Source organism: Ovis aries, chromosome 13 (assembly GCF_016772045.2).
Source record: "Ovis aries strain OAR_USU_Benz2616 breed Rambouillet chromosome 13, ARS-UI_Ramb_v3.0, whole genome shotgun sequence".
Lineage (NCBI taxonomy): Eukaryota > Metazoa > Chordata > Mammalia > Artiodactyla > Bovidae > Ovis > Ovis aries.
Window position 1 is genome coordinate 18,013,150 of NC_056066.1, and position 25,211 is coordinate 18,038,360.

Genomic DNA, 25,211 nt, shown 5'->3' on the forward strand with positions numbered 1-25,211 from the left:
CCCCTAACTTTTTGATGGATAGTTCAATAATATCATCCCTTGCATAAATTTGCATGAAGATTTGAAAGTTTCATTTGCCACTGGATACTAGGAAAATTTCTGCAATCTTATCAAATATTGAATAAGTAAATTTTATAAAAATAACTCTTGTAGTAAGTTAAGCAATTTAAAAATATTTCTTGCTTTGTGTGTTTGAAAACTAGACAGCAGGCTAATAATTTTTTGCCTTTTCAGATAATTTCATTTGTGTTCTGGCAATAATCAGTTCAGTTCAGTTCAGTCACTCAGTTGTGTCCGACTCTTTGCGACCCCATGAATTGCAGCACACCAGGCCTCCCTGTCCATCACCAACTCCTGGAGTTCACTCAAACTCACATCCATCGAGTCGGTGATGCCATCCAGCCATCTCATCCTCTGTTGTCCCCTTCTCCTCCTGCCCCCAATCCCTCCCAGCGTCAGAGTCTTTTCCAATGTCAACTCTTTGCATGAGGTGGCCAAAGTACTGGAGTTTCAGCTTTAGCATCAGTCCTTCCAATGAACATCCAGGACTGATCTCCTTTAGAATGGACTGGTTGGATTTCCTTGCAGTCCAGAGGACTCTCAAGAGTCTTCTCCAACACCACAGTTCAAAAGCATCAATTCTTTGGTGCTCAGCTTTCTTCACAGTCCAACTCTCACATCCATACATGACTACTGGAAAAACCATAGCCTTGACTAGATGGACCTTAAATTCTAATGCGGCCTTAAATTCTAATGTGCTCATTCATTGTATTGAACCAGGAGAATACATTAAATGTCTAAAACAGTATAAAAGGAGAGAAATGCTACTTAGTTAATACAATGAAAACAAAAGCTATATATTTATTTTCAGTGGAACCCTGAGTCTTGTTAATAAAATGCTGCTGCTGCTGCTGCTGCTGCTAAGTCGCGTCAGTCATGTCTAACTCTGTGAGACTCCATAGACGAGTATTGCTAATTGCTGTAATCTGCAAAGTTCTATTTTTCTTCTTTGTACAAAAATGTATTCATCTAGTATATTCAGTGTTTTAGTGAATAATATAAAGTATTAACTTCAGAATTTTAAACAATTTTTTATTATTATGTTGACATCATTCTATCTGTTGAATATTTACTAGGTTCTAGAACTATAGAACATGTAATTTACATATGGTATTTTTTCTAATTTTATTTTATCGTAAATATACATTGTACATTAAAACATGCTTGTAGTGTAAGATTGGCTTTGCTTGTTGCTCAGATGGTAAAGAATCCACCTGCAATGCAGGAGTATAAGATGCTGAAAAACAAAGGAATAAAAGCTGGAAAATAAATCTCCTGTAATTCTACAATATCAGATGTTGACCACAATATGTTAGTGTTTGCGGGACTTCCCTAGCAGCCTAGTGGTTAAGACTGCACCTCCACTTCCGGGGGCTCGGGTTCCATCCCTCTTTGGGAATGAAGATCCCTCATGCAGCAGGGGGGCAGCCAAAAAATAATAAAAATTATTTTAAAAGCTGTTAATACTTTGGAGTATATCATTTGCTCTCCTTTCAATGTCTGTGGATATATATTTTAATAGCTATATTGGTTTAAAATAGTATGGATGTTCAGCGATTTATTTAAAACATCTCCTACTATGTATAGTTAAGGGTGTGGTTATGAATTTGTGATAGAATTCTTCTCAGTGTCTTCCCTCTCAACATCCATGTGTCCAGATTCTCACGGAAATCTCTTCCGCATATCTGTCTCTGTTGACAAGTGCTTTCCAGCAATGTGATATTTGGTTCCTCACATCTCTCATTTCCTAGATCTTTAGGGGCCTCAGGCTACTTTGAAAGCTCTACTCCCAGAGGGTCTGTTACTTCTGTCTCTCTCAACTCGCCCCTTAAATTGAAGCAGTTGGGATTTTGGTTAGAGGTGAGCGAGTTGTGGAAACCCGGCCTTGATTTAGGAATGGGTGATCACGTTGTAAAGATGGCAAGATGGGCTGCACGTAAGTTACTCTTTAGTCAAGCAATTAAATAAAAATTTGAACGAATGGAAGAGGATTCCAGTGGCTATCTGAAATCCACACCCTGCCTATTTTTGAGGAGGAAGTAGTGTCATGGGTGTGGGACTTTCTACGTGTTATAGAAACTGAAATTACATCCTCAGGAAAGCTATCCATTTGCACAAAGCGGGTGGATGAGCCTGGTTCTGTGAAAGCAGGAAGGGAGGGACACTCCCCATGTGTGGTGGGCAATAGTGGTTAGCAGTAGACTTTGGTTTCATACTGCTTCTTAGAGCCTCAGCTTAGTGTTTAATGTGACTGAGCCAGAGCTGCTCCAGAGTCATGAGAACACAAGTTCCTACATCATGAAACTATCATAAGGGTGAAATGGGCTAAGGTGTGGATGTTGCTTAGCACAGGAAGTCATCTTAGCACTTACTTGCAGGTTAGGATAGCGCTTCTCCGCTTCTCCAACTTGACTTTGGATTAGAGTTGCTGGAGGGTTCAGAAAAACAGACTTCCAGCCCCCAAGTTTCTTACTCAGTAGATCTGGGTTGAGGCCTAAGCGTTTATGTTTCTAATGAGTTCCCACATGGTGCTAATGCTCCTGGCCGGAGATAACATTTAAATCACTTCCAACTTATCTTCTAGTCCCATTTTTTGTAAGTGGTCAGATCTGAATTGTTTTGGATTATTGTAGAAATTTAAAGCTAGAGTTACATAGTTACTTTGAATTTTAGAATTTAAATAAAGTCTAGAAGTTTGAGGATTTTGATAGCCTTTAAGTATATACATAATATATGAGTATGTAATATTCTATCAGTATATAATGTGCTCACTCAGTTGTGTCCGACTCTTTGTGACCCCATGGATTGTAGCCTGCCAGGCTCCTCTGTTCATGGAATTCTCTAGCAAGAATACTGTAATGGTTGGCTGTTCCTTCTTCAGGGGCTCTTCCCAACCTAGGGATCAAACCCAGGTCTCCCGCATTGCAGGTGGATTCTTTACTGTCTGAGCCACCCATATTGGCTTAATTTTTAAAGAAAATGGTTTAATAAGTCATTTTCCTTTGATATGGACTCTGTATATATTTCTGGTGGATCTAGAACATTTGAACATGAGATATTTTCCAGAATTTTAAAATAGGTGCAGAATTTAAAATAATGTTAGACTGTGAGCCTTGATTTTTTTTTTTTTTTTTCCTTTGCTTCCTTGTGAAAGATCTGCAGGGACTAGGCTCCTCTCGTGGCATTTTTTCTTCCAGCTGTTTAAAGCAACTGGAATCATCTAGAGTATTGTCATGAGTTGCCAGTGATTGGCCATCATCGTGAGAACAAAGCTTCACTTGTAATTTTCTTGATGAGTGCAAGACAAGGGCAGGCATGAATGTATCGTGTTGACACACTTAATTTAGTACTCCTTCCACAAAGCTATTACATTGACTATTAATTGGCCTTCTGATAAAATTTCTGCTTAATGCAAATGATGAAAAAAATGCACCCTTGGATACTAGCTGTTGCTTCTGAAAAATTCGCATGCCCTGAGATCTCATTAGTGACAGAAAACGTATCTTCTTTTGAATGTGATTAGGTTTCTTCTAAATATAATGATTAAAATGTATTAGACCGGACTGTGGTTAAAAAAGACTTAACTTGCAACTGTATAGTTTGTGGTTCTGTTGCCTTGTCTCTTTCTTAGCAGTTTGAAAAGCAAAGAGGAGCTTGTCTGTGTTCAGTCCTTCATCAGGCTGTGCTTTTCCAAGGTAGAGCCTGTGTCTGCAGGTGTGAAGTTTAGCAGTTTCAAACCAGAAAACCTCCAGCTCACACTGTGTTTTGAAAAGCGTGACTTGAAGCTGGTTTCTGCTTGTGTTTTCCTGGCTTGTTTTTTTTTTTTTTTCCCCTGCTTTATTTCTCTCTTTCTGGTCCTCTCTTTCTCACTTCCTACCTTTTGTTTTAGGATTTTTTAGTCAACTCTAGTGACTTACTCTGGTGATTTTGATGATGGAAGGACTGTCAGGTCAAAAAATCTGAAACTGTTGGCTTCTTCACAATGTCTAGAGACTTTTTGCTTTCTGAGTAAGGATTTACAGATTATGAAGCTGCCCTGCCTTGCTCTTTTTGTTAGTTTGCCACAAAACCCTTTCTTCTCTTTTAGTTTCACACCTCTCTGAAGTGAGCTTCATAATTTTATTATTAGGAAAAAAATTGGAACTAAGTTTTAACTGTGTCCATTGAGAAGCTGTTGTTGCATTCATTTCTTAAGTATTAACAGACTCTGCTTACAGTGGTGCACATATGTGCCCTATAGGAATGACCCTCAGATGGTGTGAGATACAGCTCAGTTAGTGGCCTTGAAACTTGTGACTGTCTCCAGGGTTGGCAGTGGTGACATTTGCGACTAGATTGTTCTTGGCTGTGTGGCCTGTCCTGTATGTTGCAGGAGGTTTTGTGGTTTTCCCGGACCTGTACCACCTAGATGTCGATAGCACCCTTCTGAAGTTATGACAACCAAAGTCTCTCCAGACGCTGCCAATGTCCCCTCAACAAGTCCCCTACAGTAAAAGGTGCTCTTGGCTTGGCATCCCTGTGAAGGAAAACGTAAACTTGTAAACAACGCATAAGATGTGCATTGATATTTTCTATTCTTTCCTATTCCATTAGTCCCATACCATTTTATTTAAAAATTCTTGTAAGCATATTTTTCCAGTAGGTCCTGATGGCACTTGGTTTGCACTTAAAACTGTATGTGGGATAATGATTTACTAAGGGTTTTCTTAAAGTGAGGCACCAGGCTGAAGAACACGCTTTTCCGGGGCTGCCAGTGGCTGCTCCGGGCAGAGATGGTTCTGAAAAGCTGCACCAGGAGAGGCAGCAGAACTACCCAGGGCCCCTCCAAACTGCGATCCGACGCACACCACCTAAGAGGGATGGTTCTGCTCTAGAACTGTGGCTGCCATTGTTTAGGAGACAAAGTTTATGCTGTCAGCAGGAGAAGGTGTGTTGTTTTGGGCTTCAGGGATTTTGCACACGGTTCACAGTGGAAGATGCCTGTGAGGCCAGAATTCATCTGTTGTTCAGTTGCTCACTCATGTCTGACCCTTTAAGACCCCATGGACTGCAGCACGCCAGGCTTCCCTGTCCTTCACTGCCTCCCCGAGTTTGCTCAAACTCATATCCATTGAGTCAATAATTCCATCCAACCGTCTCATCCTCTGTCACCTCCTTCTCCTCCTGCCCTCCGTCTTTCCCAGCATCAGGGTCTTTTCCAGTGAGTCAGCTCTTCATCTGTAGAGCATCCATAGAACAAGAGAATATTGTTATTCCTTTAGGGACATAGATTAGATCTTGGGGTAGAAGGCTTTTTGAGTCTCACACCACAACATTTAGTTTCATTTCTCTAAAGGAAGCGTTTATGTTACGTCTCTGTGCTTTGGAAGTTCTTCCCTTCTCTTTGCATTTGTTTTTCTTATGCAAATACTGTGTGTGAAATAGCAGTTATGCACAGTAATGTAGGAGATGATGGTCCTCCTAGGCCACAAATGAGAAACCTTCCAACTGCCTTAAAAATACTGTGTTAAGATTGAAAAAGAAGCATTAACTCTATATCCTGAAAAATCAGCTCCTGCATTTTCAACATTCTTTTGACTGTGTCTTTATGGAATGTTTCAATTATCTAATTTTTTGGGGTATTTTTTTTTCCTTTATAGTTTTACCTGTATCTCAGATTAAAACTAATAGAGCTTGTGAAAAGTTGCTATGATGAATATATATTTAGGCTTTTTTCTCTAATTTAGGAATGGATTTTCAGTCTAAAACCTCATTTTAAAATCAGTTATTCGGAACTGTTAACTTTTTTCACAGAAACAATATTGAAAGTAATATTTAGGTTTTAGACTCAAACAGAAAACTTACTTAAACCAGAAAGGAAAGAAAATTTCATATGCTCATTTTTTCCCTCATGAATTCTCCAATAAGAAGTTTAGCAGATGGTTTGTTTGTTTCGTACTTTTACTTACCTTGTTGTTGTTTAGTCAATCAGCCACGTCTGACTCTTTGTAACTCCATGGTCTGTAGCCCGCCAGGCTCCTCTGTCCCTGGGATTTCCCAGGCAAGAATCCTGGAGTGGGTTGCCATTTCCTTCTCCAGGGGATCTTCCCGACCCGGGACCGAACCCACATCTCCTGCTTGGGCAGGAGGAGTCTTTGCCTCTGAGCCACCAGGGAAACCCCATTTCTTACTTTACAGGATTTGAAATATAGGGTGTATTGAACCACACGGGGCTTTGGAGGGTTTATTCATTCCTGTAGTAAATATTTACTGTGTCCCAACTATTTGCAAGGCATTGGTTGAGACCCTAGCATCAAATAAAATGATGCTAGCCGCTTCCCCAGTGCCTGCTGGCAGTTGGGAGCTGACCTCTAATTTCATGCCCTGGGAATGAGGTAGGAGGCCAGGAAGGAGGCTGCCTTGAGGCCTTTTCCTTCAGTGGCTAATGGAACCCTGGAAAAGGGGCGCTGGGGTTCCTGAAGCCTCTGCTCCATCCACCTGGCTCCCAAGTTTCCCTTCTAGCTGTCTGGTATGCATGGGAGCCATTCCTGAGCTCTGCCATCCTGACTCGTCCTCGTTCTTCTTTGTCTTCACAGTGTCAAGAGAGCCTAAAGCGCTGATGTGCTTGTTGATGTCTAACATCTAATGTATTTGTAGTGTTTATTGGTTTCTGCGGTGTGAATGCTTTACTGCAGGCAATTTCAAGAACCAGTGTGATGTCAGTGAGTGTGAGCTTGGAAACACACCGTGCATACCAGTTTGTAGTGTTTCTGCCCTTTGGATGAGGTAGATGTGGTTCCCAGGTGGCTCAGTGGTAAAGCACCCACCTACCAGTGTAGGAGCCAGAGGAGACACGTGTTCGATTCCTGGGTCAGGAAGGTCCCCTGGAGGAGAGCATGGCAACCTGCTCTAGCATTCTTGCCTGGAGACTCCCCTGGACAGAGGAGCCTCATGGGCTACAAAGAGTTAGACTCAACTGAGCACAGATGCATGGATGAGGTAGATATATGTATCCTCAGATGACACATAGCAGTGAAATGCAGTCAGGTAATTAGAAAGGGGTATCTTCCACGAAACTGGCCCCTGGTGCCAAAAAGTCTGGGGACCAGTGATCTGCACAGCCTGCTACTGCTGCTGTTCTCTCAGCGTTTGCAGTATCCAGCTGAGCACTGATGGTGCAGAGGCCACAGCATCTGGGGTCCAGCCCCCGAGCTCATCCTCCAGGAAGTGGATTAGAGTGGACAGCTCCCTCTGAAGATCTGATTCCCAGGGGCAGTTCATTCCAATTGCTTGGAGTTGTGTCTTAACGAAGCTTCTTTCCTTTCAACTCCCAAGACAGCTTCAGTGACATTCTCATCAATCAGGCCCGTTTCCTTGCATACTTGTTTACAAGGAGCGTATGTTCGAGGGACATTATCTGTGGTGGCATCCATGAAGGCGACTGCATTAGGGAAGAGCAGCCAGTCTTCTGGAGTGCCCGTGCATGGTGGCATTCCGATTTCCTGACTCTCTTGTGGTTTTTAAGATTCTGCTGGGAATGTTTGAGAATGGGAACTTTCAACCAGTAATTTCAGAGGTTTTCCATTAGTATTTTTTTATTTATTATTTATTTATTGGTTGCACTGCATGGCAGGCATGTGGGGTCTTAGTTACCCAACCAGGGATTGAACCTGCACCCCTTGCCTTAGAAGCAGAGTCTTACTCATTGGACTGCCAGTGAATTCCCTTCATTAATATTATTTTCTGTGGGCAAACTAATAATTGAGCTGAACTTATGTTTTAATCACTTTATGTGGAAGTTTAATTCAACCTTTATTGGTAAAAATATTATATATTAAGATTTCACAATCTTGGGTCTATTTTATTCATTTGTTACACTTAGCAGTGCCACAATTTGTGAAGTGACTTTTCTCCCTTTTATTTTGCCACTTACCTAAGTGAGTTTCACTGTCTGACAGGATTGAATCAGGCAAGTTTTAAGGTGGCAGCAATTTATAAATAATGTGCTTCTTCCAAAGAAAAAGCAGCAGCCTATTAATGGTTTGTTTACATGAAATTTGTGTTTATTTCTGGCAATTTTGATGCTAATTGTCTCATCAGATTTGTGTTTTACAATAAACACTGATGTGGCCAGTTGAGGAGTTTGTGTTTTCCTATCCTTTAGGCTATTTTGCAAGCATAGGGACTGTGTTTACATATCCGAGCCGCGGCCTTTTCTGCTTTTCTCTCACACCTGTGTAGGCAGACCCTGTGCTCTGTGGAGTCTCTTGTATGTGAGGCGATTTTATTGTCTGAGCAGTCTCCAGCTTCTGGGTCATTAAGACATTTCCAGCATTTTCCGTGGCTTCAGAGATAAAACTGTTGATGAGGTGCGTGGGCGCCACAGCATCCACTGGTTGGTCTGCTGCTGGGTCCCAAACACCAAAGTCTCCTCGGCTTGCAGATGGTCTTCTGTTGTTACTTGGTTTTACGATGTCTCTCTCACCTTTCCTTTCAGTCCTTGGGTCATTCAGACTGCTGTGTTAAATTCCTTACATCCGATGTATTGAGTATGTTCACTTCCGCAGAGGAGGGCAGGGTGATGTGCTGGGACGATGTGCCCTTCCAGATGGGGTGAAGAGTCACCACAAAGGGTCCACCCAGGACTGTCGAATCCAGGGTTCAGGACCCTGCGTGATGGTTGGTTTTCTGGGGTGGGTGCCTTCTTCTAAAAAAAGTGTGAGATCCTTCTGTAAAGGAACCTATGGGAGATAATGGTTCTGAGCTATGTCTCCTTGTAATGCCTTGGTATAGGATTAGTATCTTTAGAAAACCAAATGGTTGAGGCTATAAAGAGCTTAGTTCTGGTTCTGATTGTCTCCTTGACATCTTTATGTCATTGGAGGCATATTGGTTTTGGGAGGGACCGCAGCCCATTTCTCCTTTTGTAGATGGTGGCGGTGATTGTTAATATAGCCTTAGCTTTTCCCTAGATTTTCTTATGTTTGGTAAATTTGTGTCACTTTTTGATTTGAAAGCATAATAGCACTCAGTGATTTAAATATCTTTAATAGACATGCTTATGTTTGAGGGGAGATAAACAACTAGAATACTTAAAATGTTATTACACTATACTGAAACCCTACACGTTGGTTCTGGTTTGTGGAAACACAGGTCGTAACTGGAGGCTGAGGTGACTGGTGTTCTAGATCCCAAAGTGGATCAGCGCTAAGCACTTGGGATGGATTGTGTTTGGAATATTTCCTCATACTTCTGACCACAGGATACTCTACACTTTTATGCTCACATTTAAAGGAAAAACACTAACAATACTAACTTAATTCCTTTACAAAAACTGGTTTGGGTAATTGTCCTATAGATTCAGTACCAATACCAACAAAAATGTAAGCATTTTGAGTTCAGTGTACTCAGATTTGACTTTTTACAGCCTAAGTATATTTTCAAGATCATTGCAAATCAGATGCTAGTTTTTTAAAACTGTTTTGCTTTAACATTGTTCTTCGTGAGTATCTGTTACTGCCCTTAGCAAGGCCCCACTGCTTGTTGGCCATGATGGAGGGTGTGTCCTGAGCAGTATCCTGCAGGGTTTGAAGCCAAACCATTGGTCTTAAATGCGCACGGGCAGTTCTGCTACATATAAGCAGTACTGGATCAAAGCCAGTTAATGCAACCCTATAGGTTTCCCTTTCACTGTTTGTTTGTTTTTTTAATGTGGACCATTTTTAAAGTCTTTATTGAATTTCTTACAATATGGCTTCTGTTTTATGTTTTGGTCTTTTGGCTGCGAGACGTGTAGGATTTTAATTCCCTGACCAGGGATCGAACCTGCACCCCTTATGTTGGAAAGCGAAGTCTTAACCACTGGACTGCCGGGGATATCCCTGCCAGTATTGAGTGGATGCGCTTTGTATTTCAAGGCTAAGAAAGGTCGGTTCAGTTCAGTTCAGTTCAGTCGCTCAGTTGTGTCCGACTCTTTGCGACCCCATGAATTACAGCACGCCAGGCCTCCCTGTCCATCACCAACTGCCGGAGTTCACTCAAACTCACGTCCATCGAGTCGGTGATGCCATCCAGCCATCTCATCCTCTGTCATCCCCTTCTCCTCCTGCCCCCAATCCCTCCCAGCATCAGAGTCTTTTCCAATGAGTCAACTCTTCACATGAGGTGGCCAAAGTACTGGAGTTTCAGCTTTAGCATCATTTCTTCCAAAGAATACCCAGGGTTGATCTCCTTTAGAATGGACTGGTTGAATCTCCTTGCAGTCCAAGGGACTCTCAGGAGTCTTCTCCAACACCACAGTTCAAAAGCATCAATTCTTCGGTGCTATGCTTTCTTTATAGTTGAACTCTCTCATCCATACATGACCACTGGAAAAACCATAGCCTTGACTAGACGAAACTTTGTTGGCAAGGTAATGTCTGTGCTTTTCAGTATGCTATCTAGGTTGATCATAACTTTTCTTCCAAGGAGTAAGCGTCTTTTAATTTCATGGCTGCAATCACCATAAGCTCCTGTCATTTAGTATAACTTGGTTGTTATTGCTATTACTGTAATCACATTTTTTAAATAGTTAGGAATTTTGTTTATGATTCTCTTGCTGCTGCTGCTGCTAAGTCACTTCAGTCGTGTCTGACTCTGTGCGACCCCATAGACGGCAGCCCACCAGGCTCCCCTGTCCCTGGGATTCTCCAGGCAAGAACACTGGAGTGGGTTGCCGATTCTCTTACTTTTATTCTAATCCATGTAAAGTAAAACCTTATTTCTAAGTTTTAACATTGAATATTTATAGAGTAAAATGAGAAGATGAAGCAGAAAAAGTAGCAGGGGTGTGCTTCAAGGAAATAAGAATTTGAGGATATTGAGAAGAGATGTACACTCTGATATGTGGTTATCAGAGTGATGTGATGGAACTTACGAAATATGAATGGGTATTTTATTGAATGTTAGAAAATGAGTTTTAAATTCTATCTTCATTGTCTTAGAGGGGAGATCTAGGAACCTGCTGAAATTACATCCAGAATGCAGTGTGTCTGTGCAGTTTTGTTCTGTGGAGAAGGTTGATTCATTCATGGCTTGACACATAGTAGGTGTGTGGTGTGAGTAAAAGAATAAAGCTAGCTTATGATCTTTTATGATCTAGTGTAGTGTTGTATAATCAGCAATGCATTGTGGTCCTTCTTATAGGAAAGGGAGAAATCACAGCTGGAGGGTTAGGGAACATCCAAGACCCCTTGTTTTGCATCAGTCTACTGTCTCCTGGGATTCTAGACTCAGTCTAGTTGAAACGTACTTCTGGCTTCTGAGAATGAGACCTGGATGTTAGGGTGTTGAGAAGCAGGAGGACGATAACGTGGGCAATTGGTCTAATTCCTTGAACTGAGGTACATGCTGCATTGCTCACTTCTCTCCTCTTGCAGGCTGTTTTTTGGGTGTGTGAGCAGAGGGGTGAGGTCAGGGCATGGGGCCCAGAGGACTTGCAGTGACTCAGCTGCGGGTATTGGCTTGCCTACACTTCTCGAAGGGGTTGCAAAATCATTATGCAACATGATCTTAATTCATCATGTATTTATTGCAGCATCTTTCAGACAGGAGCAGGGTGGGACACAGAGGTTAAAGAAATAGGCCGTTTCACAAACACTCCAAGAGCTGTTTACAGAATCCTCATTTGTTGAGACAAGCACATTATGAAGATGAATTACCTACTTAGTGTTATTTGAACAAATATCTGAATGTCTATATTTTGTATATCAGTGGAGTAACAATTTAGCTTTTTCCTCTTCTTTTATTATTCATCCCCTATCAGTAAAATTATTTTAGCACAAGTGTTACAGTAACTTTAGGTCCCACTTGTTGAAAATATGTATCGATGTCACCTTCCTTGAGAAAGTGCTAATGTGCTTCCTCATGGTATTTCAGTACTACTTATTGTGACTCCATGATACTCTCCTCTTCCTGGTTTCTGTGAAACCATGTTTCCTTGAGTTTACTTCTATTCACTAGTCAATTCTTAAATTTCTTCCAAAGTGAAATTGGAGGAAGAGAAGAGAAGCCTGCCATCTCAGCTTTGTGCTGGTTTGGTTTGGAGTTCCCTACATGTTCCGCATCCAGATTGGGACCTTAGCTAAACTCCTGGTTTCACCCACCCCCCACTGATGACATCGCCAGTTCCATATCTTTAACCTTGAACTCCCCTTCCCATCCTGGAACCCCATCTCCAGGTGTCTCCTGGGAACTGAATCCAGTGGGTACCTCAATTGAAGGCATCATCTTTTGTCTCAAACTTCTTTGTCCTTGTCCTTGCCCCCTGACCAGCCACCCAAGGCACACAAACCTGGAGATCTCAGGTTCGATCCTCTCCTCCGCAGTAGCACCCATCTACCAAGTACTAAAGCCTTTTAACTAAGTCTCAATTCTGATTTTCATAATTATTTAATTGTCTTTTTACTCCACTGCTCTCCCATGAGTCTAACCTCTCCTGGCTTCCTCATTATTGGGCTAACGTGTTCTGTGTGTTTACCCTTCCCGTCCTTTCTCCAAACTCCTCCAAACCTTTGCAGAATAAATGCAGATCACACTGCTGTGCATTCAGGGTTGCCTTGTGGCAGCCCTCATCTTCCTCCCTTGATAGCCTCAATCTCCTGATGCTCTCTCTCTCAAATCATCAGGGTAGCTGACATTTATTGAGTACTTGTAACCTGCAGGAACTTCCGAGCACTTGGTCAGAATTAAATACACACGAGACAGTCCTGTGCAGTGCAGAGACAAGAGAGAGGAGGAGCTGTCCAGGCCCTCTAGCTGGGGGTCATCTCTGTGAGCCTCACCCATCCCAGGAAACCCATCCGAAACAGGCAGTCTCGCCCTACCGAAATGAGGAGAGGACACTGCACATGAATGGGTGACCTTGGCTCGACCCCTAGTCCAGGTCCACTGTGGGGAAGTTTTCTGTGAGACGTAAATGGAAGCAGAGAGTTTGGCTATCTTTAGAATTCGTTCCCTAAAAGTTAAGCTTTCCAAACTCTTTGTGCTTGTCTAAATCCATTAGGTGGCACTGGATTTCAAAAGATTTCTGTGCAGTTTTAGTATTAAAGTGATTTGTGGATTGGGGGGTATGTTTAACTTCTAAGGTATTTCTTTTCATCTGTCAAATACAGGGGAGAAAGGACTGACACACAATTAGTATTTATTCTGTGTTCATTTTTTTTTAAAGAAAAAAAAACAGTAGTAAGCAAGTTATATTAATGAAGAGTTGTTATAAAGAATTTTATTATTTAGTTACTTTTTGAATAAACCTGCCAGCTGATTAAAATGAACCTAATTTAATCAGCATTGTGTTGCATACTGAAGATAATTTGGGATAATGTCAAGGACACGTTCTCTCTTCTTTGTGGAAGGTGGTGAGATAATGAGCGTAGCAGAAAGGAGTCAGAACATGTTTGAAGTTTTTCATTTCTGCCTCTGGCTGGATGTTTAAAAATCACACTTTGTCTTTTTGCATGCAAATTAATCTGAAAGGCATTGTGTAATGTAACATTAGAGTTATATTTTACAAAACAAATTTGTTGAACTCTGATCTTTTGCTAATATTGGCTTGTGGTTGTCAGAATGAAGACTGACTCTGTTACGAATCAGCATAAACCTAACTTTGATTCAGAGTTTGGAAGGAGCAGAAGTGATGGGTTTGATGCGTTTTTGGTGGGAAAGAAATCACCCGGAAGCAGCGACTCCCAGTTCTTCCACTGTCAACTTTTCTGAGTCACCTTTTTTCTCCTGTGCCCCCTGCTGCTCCTCAAAGTCAGTGCTGTAGAATCTTCTGAATTTCTGTCTGTTAAAGTAGTTAAACTCTCTTTTTTTCCTACGATGCCTTTTAGTTGGAAGCTATCAGTGGGAGTCTGGTTCAAATTGTGAAGTCAGCAGTTAAGGGATTACTAACCCTGAGTAAGTCCCCTATACAAATGGCAAGTTGCCTTGGAAACAGGCTGGTTCCTTTAGTTGGAAGTGTGATCTTGTCTGTAAATGCCGGGGATGATGGTTTTCACCTTTATTGCACCACCTCTAGGACTAGCGTACTGAGAGGCTTTCTGCTTGACTCCTTCTCAGTGCTGATGCCTTGATGGAGCAAGAGCCAAGTTTTCATTTCTCATGCTTTTAATTTTAAACATAATCTGCAAAATTTAGAACTAAGGAAGCGATCCTTTAAATTTCTATTTTAGGATAGGAAATTTTCCTTTGCTGATTGCCAAAAAAAATGAAAGCACTATGGCTCCCTGGATTTGACTGGCAAGGAATTTTAGTGATGAGTCATATATTCAACAGTGGGATCAGGGATGGGTGATTAGGGAGAGGATGTGAATGCATTGTTCTGTTAGGTGGTGATTTTGATGAACCGGGTGGGTTTCTCCTGGGAGCCTGGAATCACCTGATCTGCAGTCCGTCGAGCACAGAGTCAGGGCGTAGGTTGGTGGGAGGCTGTGCTTGTGACTTGATGTTTCTCTCATGCTAGGTGTAGGGGTGGGTAGGGCATATGGAGACAAGGCTTTCAGGCCAGTGGAAGAGGCACTGGCTGAATTTAACCTGGCTAAGGAGGTAAAAAGACTAAAGGGCCTTCCTGATGGAGGCCTCAACTTGGCTTCTGCAGGCTCTCCAAGTGGAGGCAGAAGTTCTGAAGTGCAGGATGGTAGGATGAGCTCTTACCTCTCACGACCCAGTGGTCCTGCCTGGGTAATTGTGATGCTGTGTTTCTGGGCTGAGCAATCGCATTGCAGCTGCCATCCCTTAGGGTCTGTGTGTTGGGGTTTGGGGAGAGTTGAGTCTGGCGCCCCAGAAATGACACATCTTTGTGGGACAAAGAAGGGAGGGTCACTCAGGCATACTTACTCCTCAAAGCTCAGGTGGCGTGGTTGGGGCTGTGAGTTTTGGTAGTGAACCTTTAAATCACAGTTCAGAGTAAGGTATTGACGGAAAGCGTCTCTCTGTGTGTCTTTTCTATGTATGCATATGATTTTGGATTACCATTGTGTCTGTCTGTTTCCTGGGTGATGCTGGGCTTTTGGTTAATAACATATATATTTTTAAATTTAGATCCCTAATCCCCAGACCACGGCATTCGTGAAGGAGTCACTATTGGTGGAATGTCTAATTTGTGATTTGTTGATGCAGCTATTCCTGAGTCAATATGTAACACTTATTGATTGTCAAGCTAAATTGTGTACAGAATAAAACAACTTGTGGTTGAATCCTGTTTCCTTACCTTGCTGATTTTTGGAGAGATGTATGTGAGAAGGTTGGAAGAGTGGCAAGGTGGCAGGGGGTACCCATGGATGAGGACCTGCTGCCTCTCAAATCTTAAGCTCTGGAGCTGGAGGTAAAGACAGATTGAGGTCAAGGCTCCTGGTACTGGGCAGGGAAAGGACTCCCACTCTTTGCTGTTCCTAGCTTAGCCAGGAGGAAAAATAGCTAAGCCTTCAGTGTGCTTATGGCATTTAGAGTTCTTTTCTAAGATTTGGGATCTTTTGTTTTGGTCATTCGTTTTTTGTTGTTGGTGTCTTTTTTTTTTTTGCATCGGACAAGATACACTTAATTCTTGAAATGCTGATGAAGCAGAGAATTAATCTTGCATACGTAACATTTAAAGTTTTTCTGTGGCAAACTTGAGATTCTCTGTCTGCCATGAGTTAGCTGTTATCAGCATTACTACTATTATAAAACACCATTGGTGCAAATATATTCTTTTACTAATGTTTTGCTTACTCGACCAGTAAAAACAGTAGCTTTATTTAAATGAGTTTTTAATGAACCATGAGAGCAAGTAAGGCTCAGAGAATGGCTAAGGATTTAGTGTTGCCCCTGTCTTTAAAATGAATTCAGTCATTAGAAAGCCTATGAATTGATTTAATGGGTGGTTTTTTTTTTTTGTCATGTCTACATAATAATTTGTTATTACATCATTACATTTGATTCTGAGGTTCATATGATTCTTTCCCAATTTTACCATCATCTCTTCAAGGGAAACCTGCCTGTGTTGTAAAGTCACAACAAATGCCACCTTCTCCAGTTTGGAGTCAACCTATATATGTTTGATTAGCTAGTTTCAGGATTACTTTGTTCTGTCTTACTGTGCAGTTTTGCTTTTTTTTTTTACACTTCAGCAATAGTGAAATTGAGTTGTAACCTCATGGATGGGTACAAATAGAACAGTGGCTCTTGGGGAGGGGCTTGGGAGGGGGAGAGGTTTGCATTGTCTGACAAGTGGGTCAGCCAGCTCCTGGCTACAGCCTTTGCATATGCTCATTGTGGTTTGCAGTGGACATACTCAAGGCTATTAGTTCAGCATAACTCAGATTGGGAATCTAATTAGTCTGAAGGCTCAGTGGGTGACAGTGTGTCACCCTGAGGGACAGCAGAATCAAATCCCAGTTCTAAACTGGAAGCTGGGGAGTGTCATAGGTGAATATATATTTCACTGTGACTTCCGATGAAGCATAATATATTTATTAGGCATCTGTGACCAAGAAATGGTACCTTCTTAAGGGATGCTGTTAGCTCTTGTGGGACAGTGACTTCGATCATAGGCAAGTGGGAGCTTCTGATCGTGTTGGTCTCCTTACTCCCCTATGTGGTGTATTGTTTGAAATGGCACTGTTAAATATTTTTCTCGTTAGGTTCCACTTTTGTGAGTAGATAACATAATCTGCTAGTGTCTCTTCGCTTTCTTTTTGTTTTTGGCTGTGCTACATGGCTTACAGGGTTTTAGCTGTTGGATCAGGGAGTGAACCTGGGCCCATGCAGTGAGAGCACTGAGTCCTAACCACTGGGTCACCAGGGATTTCCCTAGTTTTTCTTTTCTTTTATTTGTGTGCCACAGGTTATCAAGTGTGCTTTATGGGAAACAACTGTACGTGGAATATTTTTTTTTTAAGGAATGGATAAAGCAAAATCCAGGAACCTAAATACTTGACCTACTTTACCTTGTTTTTAAAAGTGCCGCCTTGAGTCAAAAGACAAAAAAAAAAAAAAAAGTAAAGGTCTTGATTCAATGTAATCTTAACTATAGAAACTCAGATTGACCTAGGAGAAGGAAAAGTCATTTTTGCGATAGTGGTAGTTTAGTATGTTGCAGAACAGCCTCACTTCTGTCTTGAAATGCATGTATGTCCAACTGCTTGGTTTTTCTTGTTATTTTTGGGGAATGCTGCACCGTGCTACAGCTTTGTAATGCATTTTCTCTGTGTGGCGTTTATTCTTTATAGGCACATCTGCCTATGAAACCTCCCTGCCATTGCTCAGAGAGGTGTTATGTTACATGATGTCATCATTACATTGGGGTTCAAAAGCATCATCACCATAGTCTCCTGTTAGGAAGAGTATTGAAAAGTGTGGCAAGCAAAGTTCCCCACCAGAAGCACAGTCACTGTGTTTTGGTGATTGGTGATTTTGTTTTGATACTGTAGACCAAGTGATTCAGTGAAGTCTGGCTTGCTCATATTTCTTAGGTGAAGAAAGGGTCTTGAAGGCATCTTCAAGTTCCTTGTCATTTTTAGTATTTTTCCATATGCGTTGGACCTTCTCCAGGGCCAGAAATATGATGCCTTTCTAGAGAGTTATAGGTCTTTACTTCAAAGTCAAACAATTCAGTACATTAATGTTGAACATGCTAAAGACATTCATGAGACCCATAATAATCAACTCTTTCTGGATATATGCAGACTGTACATGAAGAAATCAACAGAGACAGGTGGGTTACTTAAAGGCTAGGGCAGTAAAACAGCTTTGGAGGATGTATGGAGCCCAGGCCCAGAGTCTTGGTGACTTCACTTAGACAGCTACTTAAGTCCCCTGCCATTTCCTGTATGAAGATAGACTCCACAAGATCTTTTGATTCTTAAAAAAAAAAAAAAAAAAAAATTCTTCTGGGACTTCCCTGGGGCTCCAGTGATTAAGACTCTGTGCTTCCAATGCAGGGGGCATGGGTTTGATCCCTGGGTGGGGGAACTAGGATCCCACATGCCATCCCCAACTCCCAAATAAATAAAAGGTTTTTCTGATTCAAACTGAGTGACAATATCTTTAGCACCGTTACCCTCAAGTATGTTCAGAAACTTTCACATAGTAGTATCAAAATAATGTGAACTTGGTAAGGTGGGATATTATCTGTGGTTTATCCTCAATGAACAGAATTCAATTCCAAGACTTGCAGGTGCTCATAGCCTGGAGATTCCCCACAGGCCCTGCGATGCTCCAGGGCAGCGAGGTGGGAAGTTAGATTTGAACTTCCAATTTCAGATTCATTGTATACTTCCAGCTAAACTCTAGTCATATGAATCTTTCTGAGTCTCAGTTTTCTTTTCCCTGAAACAAAATGTAAAAAGCTGCTCCGTGTTCCTGTGAGGGGTTGAGGCAGGTTGCAGGGCATCTGCAGAAGAACTTCACTCTGTGCTTATTACGATGCTGAATTTTTCCAGCAAGCCTTCTCCTTTTGTTTTCCTGTTGTTTTTCCCTCTTATTATTGATGTCAAAGAACTTTGCCTCAGCCTCCAGTTACTCTTGGAACTGATCCTCAAAATCCCAGAAGTCTGTGTTCATCAACCACCACGATATCGCTTTAATTTTAGGTAACAGTGAGGGTGCGCTTGTGTTCTGGAAGCTGATGTGCCTTCTCCCTTATGTGTCCGAAGTCCAGGAGGAGAGGCCAGGGCTTTGAGTAGTTTCCTATTGCTGCCACAGCCAATCCCCACAGACTAGTGGTTTGAAACACCACACATTTATTAGTATCTGTCATCATTTTTGAATAGCATTTATTTGGCTGCGCTGAGTCTCCGTTGTGGCATGTGGAATCTTCACTGTGGCACTCAGACTCTAGCTGTGGCATGTTTGCTCAGCGGTTGTGGCACACAGGCTCTCCAGCTGCATTGCACATTTTTACACTTATAATTCTGTAGGGTAGGGGTCTGACATAGGTAAAATCCATTCTTTCCTGGAGAGGAGAATTCATCCCCTAGCCTTCCGGAGACCCCCACCTTCCTTAAAACCAGCAGCGTGCTCTGTGTCTAACTATTGTCCCATTTCTTCTCTGACCACAGCCAGGAAAGAGTCTCCATTTATCCAGACTTGTGTGATTAGATAGGGCCCACTGGACAGTCTCCCTGTTTGAAGGTCCTTTATCTGAATCACATCTTCAGGTCCCTTTCACCGTGGAAGAGCGGTACCCACAGGTTCTGAGGACTTGAGTGGGCAGTCATGAGCATTATTCTGCCAACCTCACCGCCATCGTCTTTTGAGATGAGGAGATGTAAGGCTTAGGGATGGCAGAGAGGCCAGTGGATTGGGCCAACACCTATCCAAGAAGTAAGGTTAGAGCTGGTTTTGAGTGTAGTTCTCTTTGATTGTGGGTTCTATGTCCTTAGCCACTTTGCTCCATGCAGTTTTTATTCATAGACGAGGCCACCCTCGATCCTCAAGTGATTTGGTATGCATTTGCATGCGATGTTTATGAAATGGGTTTCCTGCTGTAAGGGTCTGGTGTCTCAGGCCCCTGAAATGACGTGTTCCAAGGGAGGTGGAAATGTATGGCCAGGTTCGGAGTTTTATTTATCGGTGGGTCGTCTTAGGTCGCAAAGGGTCGGACATGACTGAACAACTGCACTTTCACTTTAATCGTGGCTGTTATCCTAAATTCCCTCTTTTCTTGTGGACACTTTTTGGGTGAATGGACCACAAGAGTGATGGAATAATAACTGTCGAAATTAAAAATGAACTTTCAAAAACAGTCTACTTCATGGGCAGCAGTGAAGATTCCATCTGTTAAAATATGGGTTTGAGTCACGTTTCACAAATTGAAGAGCAAGACGTTTCCTTTATTTTTTGAAGGGCACGATAGAGTTTTTTAATATGTGATGTTTCTGTGAAGGTCTTGTTTTCTTTTGCTGTGCTACTGGGTATTCTTGTAGAGTAGATTTTCTAAAATTATATATCCTTCCCAATTTAACACAAAATTACTTTATATCTGCACCTGGCACTTAAATTTCGATTTAAAAGAGAGCTGTAGAATTGTATGTTTTTGGCATATTGCAAATCACCAACTGTGATTCTGCCATTGAAATTCAAACAGCATTTGTTCATGACACAGTCCAGATTTCATAATACTTGTGTTTTCTAAAAATGCTGGAGATAATTATTGAAACTAATATGCGTGTGTAAGTTCTTCCATCATGTGTGGCATTTAAAGACTTGTTCTTTGTAATTTTCAATCTCCATTTTCGTTTGCAGAAAGGACTTTATTCTTAGGAGAACACACCATTGTGAAAAGTTAATAACAAAACTTGAATTTCATTTGCTGCCAATTAAGCGCCAAAATGTCAAAACTTAATATCTTCAAAATGCATATGAAGCCACACACCTTGTAAGAAGTCTGATGAAATTAAAATCAAGTACAGAAATTCAAAATCCTGATGAAGAGCTTGAAATGAATATTCTTAGCTTAGCAGGATTACCAAGGAACCTTGACTTTTAGTTTTATTTCCCACACGGAAATTTTTAAATTGGATGTTACGAGAGGGGTGAGCAATCTAGTGCGGAATCATCAAAGTATGGCCCGTGGGTTGTTTGGTTCATTATCTGCTTTGTAAATAAAGTTTTATTTAAACACAGTAACTGTCATTTATTTATGTATTGTGGATGGTTATTTTCATGATAGAATGCAAAGTAGAATCGTGTGACAGAGACTATATGACTTACACAGCTCCAAAAATATTTAGTCTCTGTACATTTAGAAAAATGTTTGCTCACCCTGATCTGTAGAATGTCTGTTTTTAATCAGAGGAGATGCTTGTGAGATAAACAGGTTGATAATGTATACATATATATACTGTTTGTGAAAACTAGTGTATACATACAAATACCTTTCCATTTTTTACAATTGCTAAGGATTTCTTTTCCCACTAATGTTGCTAATTATAAGGTTGAGTGGCCCAACTCCTCATCCGACTTTAATTTCTTCTTACCACTTAGCCTTCCTTCAGATTGTTTAATCAGCTAATTATATAAGATGCCACAGCAGGATTCTGAGCTTCCTGTTTGTCTACATATCTCTATGACCTTATGGTGGTTTTCTTTTTTGTCTTATGAATTGATGGTTGTAAATAGAATTAATTAAAACTATAATTATAAATACTTTTCATCATCTGTGAATTCTTCTCTCAGTCTGTTAGCTAAAAGGAGTTGAAAAGACTTGGGTTGGAAGCTGAAGGCTTGGTTCTTTTGGGGTGTGGTCCTGTCTCTTCTTTCCTTGGAAGGCTAAGCTGAGTTTTCTAGGCATGAGATTGGAGGGTGAATGGCCAAGGTGTTCTGTGCCATAGAACTTTTGTCCTCTTTGAGATTTTAAATAAGTGCTACCACTGTTTAGTTGTAAGAAGAAATAGAGTGAGTTTAAATAGAGATAATTTATACAGTACTTGGTAATACTATATTATGAAATTTTTCAATTTTCAGAAAAGTTACAAAAATAATACAGAGTGTTTTCATGTACTCTTCACCTATCCCTAATGTTAACATCTGACATAACCATAGTATCTTTATCAAAGTTAGGAAACGAACAGTGCTGTACATACCACTGTTAGTACCTACCACGAACTAATCTATAGCTCTCATCTGGGTTTTGCCTCTTTTCCACTAATGCCTGTTTTCTAGTCCAGGATCCAGGCAAAGATCGCATACTGCATGCAGTTTTAATTTCTCCCCAGTCTCCTCCAAGGTGCACAATTTGGTCAGCCCTTTACTTTCCTGGTCTTGATATTTTTAAAGAGTAGGAGTTATTTTATGGAATGTTCCTTAGTTTGGATTTGTCTGATGTTTCCTCATGATTAGACCAAAGTTATGTGTTTTGGGCAGGAGTACCATGGAAGTAACGTCATATGCTTCTTGGTGTATTTTTCAGAGAGTACATGCTGTCAGTATGTCTTATTACTTAGCGAAATGCTGTCTGCCAAGTTTCTGCCCTGCAAGATATTATTTTCTCTTTTTAATTAAAAAGCATCTTATGGGGAGATACTATGAGATATGCCCACCTCTGATCATATTCTTGCAATTAATGTTAGCATCCACTGGTAGATCTTGCCTGCAACAGTTCTGACTGTGGAAATTGCCTAGTGATGATTTCTCTTAATTTTTTCCATGTTTGCTAATTTGGATGCTCCAGTAAGGAAGCGCTGTCCATTCTCCATCATTTATTTCTTCGATTATTTGATTATATCATTATGGACTCAAGGACGTTTAGTTTTCTCTTGGGTTATAATCTAATGCTGTCATTATCTGTTTACAAGTGTCCCAGATGGCTTTGGTGATTCAGAGCTCCTTCAGGTTGGACCCTGATTCCCTTAGATGTTCTCTTTAGCATCATACGGTGTTTCAGGCTCATCATATATTTTTCTTACCCTGCCCCTGGAGTTAATGGTTTTTCTTCGGACTTCTAGTTCATTTACTGGAAAATCGTATTAGAAACCAAGATCTGGTCATTCGTAGCCATTGAGTCAGTAACTTGTAACTTGACATTGAAGCAATGTCATTGCGTCAAGGATCTCTCAGTGGACAGAACTAGGACATACCTGTGTGGTCTGCACACCACACATGGACTCACATCCACCTGTGCCTGCCTCCCTACCTGCTTATGAAAACCTTGAGTTCATATCGATGCCTCCGATTCGAATCGAATACTACAGTTAATTTCCTTTTTTTGTCACTTCTGTTTCTGAACTGTGTAAGAACTTTGGCTCTCATTATCCAAAATATTTTTTCCATTCATTCTTGAGGTGTGTGTGGAGGAGGAGGAGGAGGAGGAGGAGGAGGAGGAGGAGGAGGAGGAATGGTAATAGCAGTCATAATAGTAGGAGTAGCATGAATCTCTAAACCACGTGCTGTGGGAAACAAGCTTACTAACTGAATACAATATTTCTGTTCCTGCCCTTTTTCCGTTAGATGTACTTTAAACAGTGAAAATAATTTTCCAGAGTTGCTTAGTTCTTTTCTTCCCCACCCTTTTCTGTGTGGCTGTGTTTTTCATTTGTAACAGGTTTGTTTGTGTTCCATTTTAGATTATCCGGCCTCCAGACCCCCACCTTGCCTCTTGGTTGATTTCAATTATTTATTTGTTTTAAATAGTTTAATTATTATGATGGCTCTAAGAGTCAGAGTTACAGAAAAATATGTTCAGGAAAGTGTCACCACCCCATTGTCTTCATTACCTGCTCCCGTTCTCTTTCTTTCAGCCTCGTTCCCTCTAACTCCCTGTAGGCTACCAGCCTCGTTAGTTTCTTCTATCCTTCCTGTGTTTCTTATGCACTGTGAGCAGATGCTTTATGACAGTTCATATCCCCTTCTTCCCACATGAAGGGCCCCTTATCACCCTATGCTGTGTATACTACACGTCGTATATATGTATATGCATTTATATATAGGTATATGCACTTTCTTATCCACTTGATATACTATCTACAAAAAGATTTAAATCCACTCGATCCCCTTTAGCCTTCTGTGATACAAAACCATTGTATTATTTTCCACCTGCATAATTTTGGATATGAAATGTACAACTTAGAAATGTAAAAGTATCGAAACCCAGTGTGAGCCTATTTCTCTGAAGTTCCTCTTCCTAAAATGTAACATTCCTGGGTGCGTAAATCTCACTATCCACACCAAAGACGGTGTAAGTTTGGGGTTGCCCTTTTACACGCCTTTGTGTGTAACTGCAGATTCACCTGTCATTTCTAGCTGGTAGCCGTGTTTGATGAGCAAGACCCACACCACGGAGGCGATGGCACCAGTGCCAGCTCCACGGGCACCCAGAGCCCAGAGATACTCGGCAGTGAGCTCGGCACCAGCGTCTCCGCCTTCCAGCCTTACCAAGCAACAAGTGAGATCGAGGTCACCCCCTCAGTCCTTCGTGCGAGTAAGTGCGTATTTCATCTTCATTACAGGGATGCCAACCTCTGTTATTCAGGCATGCTCCTGTGAATGGAATTCATTATCTGTTTAAAACTGATTAAGTTTAGAATCTGCAAATGTCTTTCGCAAGAGAGATAAGTAAGATTCTTTACATTTTTGGATTGAGCTTAGATTACTTTGGACTGGTAAAATTTAATAGCTCACTAAAGATCAATAAGGATAATATAAGGTTATATTGCTTGAAGTTTTCTTCCTATGTATTTTGTCTGAATGCTAGAACAAATGGAAGTAATCAAAAGCCTTCCATTGAAACAAAGCAGAGCATGTTTGATTGACAGTCAACTTGGTTATAATCGTTTCTTGATCTTTATCTGGAGGGGGGTCAGTGTTATCTTCAGGGATCTGGAAGAGCTGCTACGAGATACCATCTCAAAGAAAGAAAATATGGGACTTAGTGAGTTTATAGTAGAAATCCTAGGATGCAGAGTGCCCAAGTTCCAGGAAGCTAGCTTGAAGAATTCTACACCACTCCGGCCATTCCCTCACTTCTTTTACTCACACATGTGAAGAATGTCTGCTAAATATAATATTTAGTGTTCGTAATTGTATAATCTTATCATTGAGCAGTTGGTAAGAGAAAGAAGGCCTATTTCAAGAAATTTATATTAGAAATCACTTATCTTTTAGGCACATCTAATTTAGAAACATTTAAGTTTTCAAGTAGAAAATTTAATCTTGTGTGATATTACTGATAGTTTTCAGTGGATCTTCACGTAGAGATATAGAATGATATATAAAAGTGATACATAGAATATAGTTAGATAATTTTGAAAATATGCAGTTTTTTCTTGCAAAATATATCTTTGTCCCCACTCTCTGTATAGGTAGCAGTCTACAACATCTTGGTAATTTGCTTCTAGATGTTTATAAACTATTTCTGCTTCCACTGTCCCTTGAAGATATATAGGTATATATATATAAATATATAACTATATAATATCTCCATATTTCTATCTATCTATGGAGAATAAGGAAAGAACATCAATTTAATAGTTAACACATCTGATGATCCAAAATGTGATATGATGTGTACCATGTATGGTATATGAAGTAATATGTAGGGTGTGCACAGGTCATTTTCTTTTATTATATACTGATCATAAATCCATGCTTCAATGATTATCTGCTTGGAGCAGATGTGTGTAAAAAATGGATTGCCTGGTTTCAGTTTAAAGAAAATT

The 25,211-nt window shown here is 40.9% G+C and overlaps 1 protein-coding gene across 28 annotated transcripts in view; it reads left to right on the plus strand.

Moving 5' to 3' along the window:
* PARD3 (par-3 family cell polarity regulator) overlaps window positions 1-25,211 on the plus strand; it is a 569,666-nt gene that overhangs the window by 191,771 nt on the left and 352,684 nt on the right. For all 28 annotated transcript variants that reach the window (XM_027976558.2, XM_027976565.2, XM_027976560.2 and 25 more), the window contains one exon: window positions 23,797-23,974. In XM_027976558.2, the coding sequence (XP_027832359.2) occupies window positions 23,797-23,974 (178 nt within the window). The remainder of the gene's footprint in view (window positions 1-23,796; window positions 23,975-25,211) is intronic.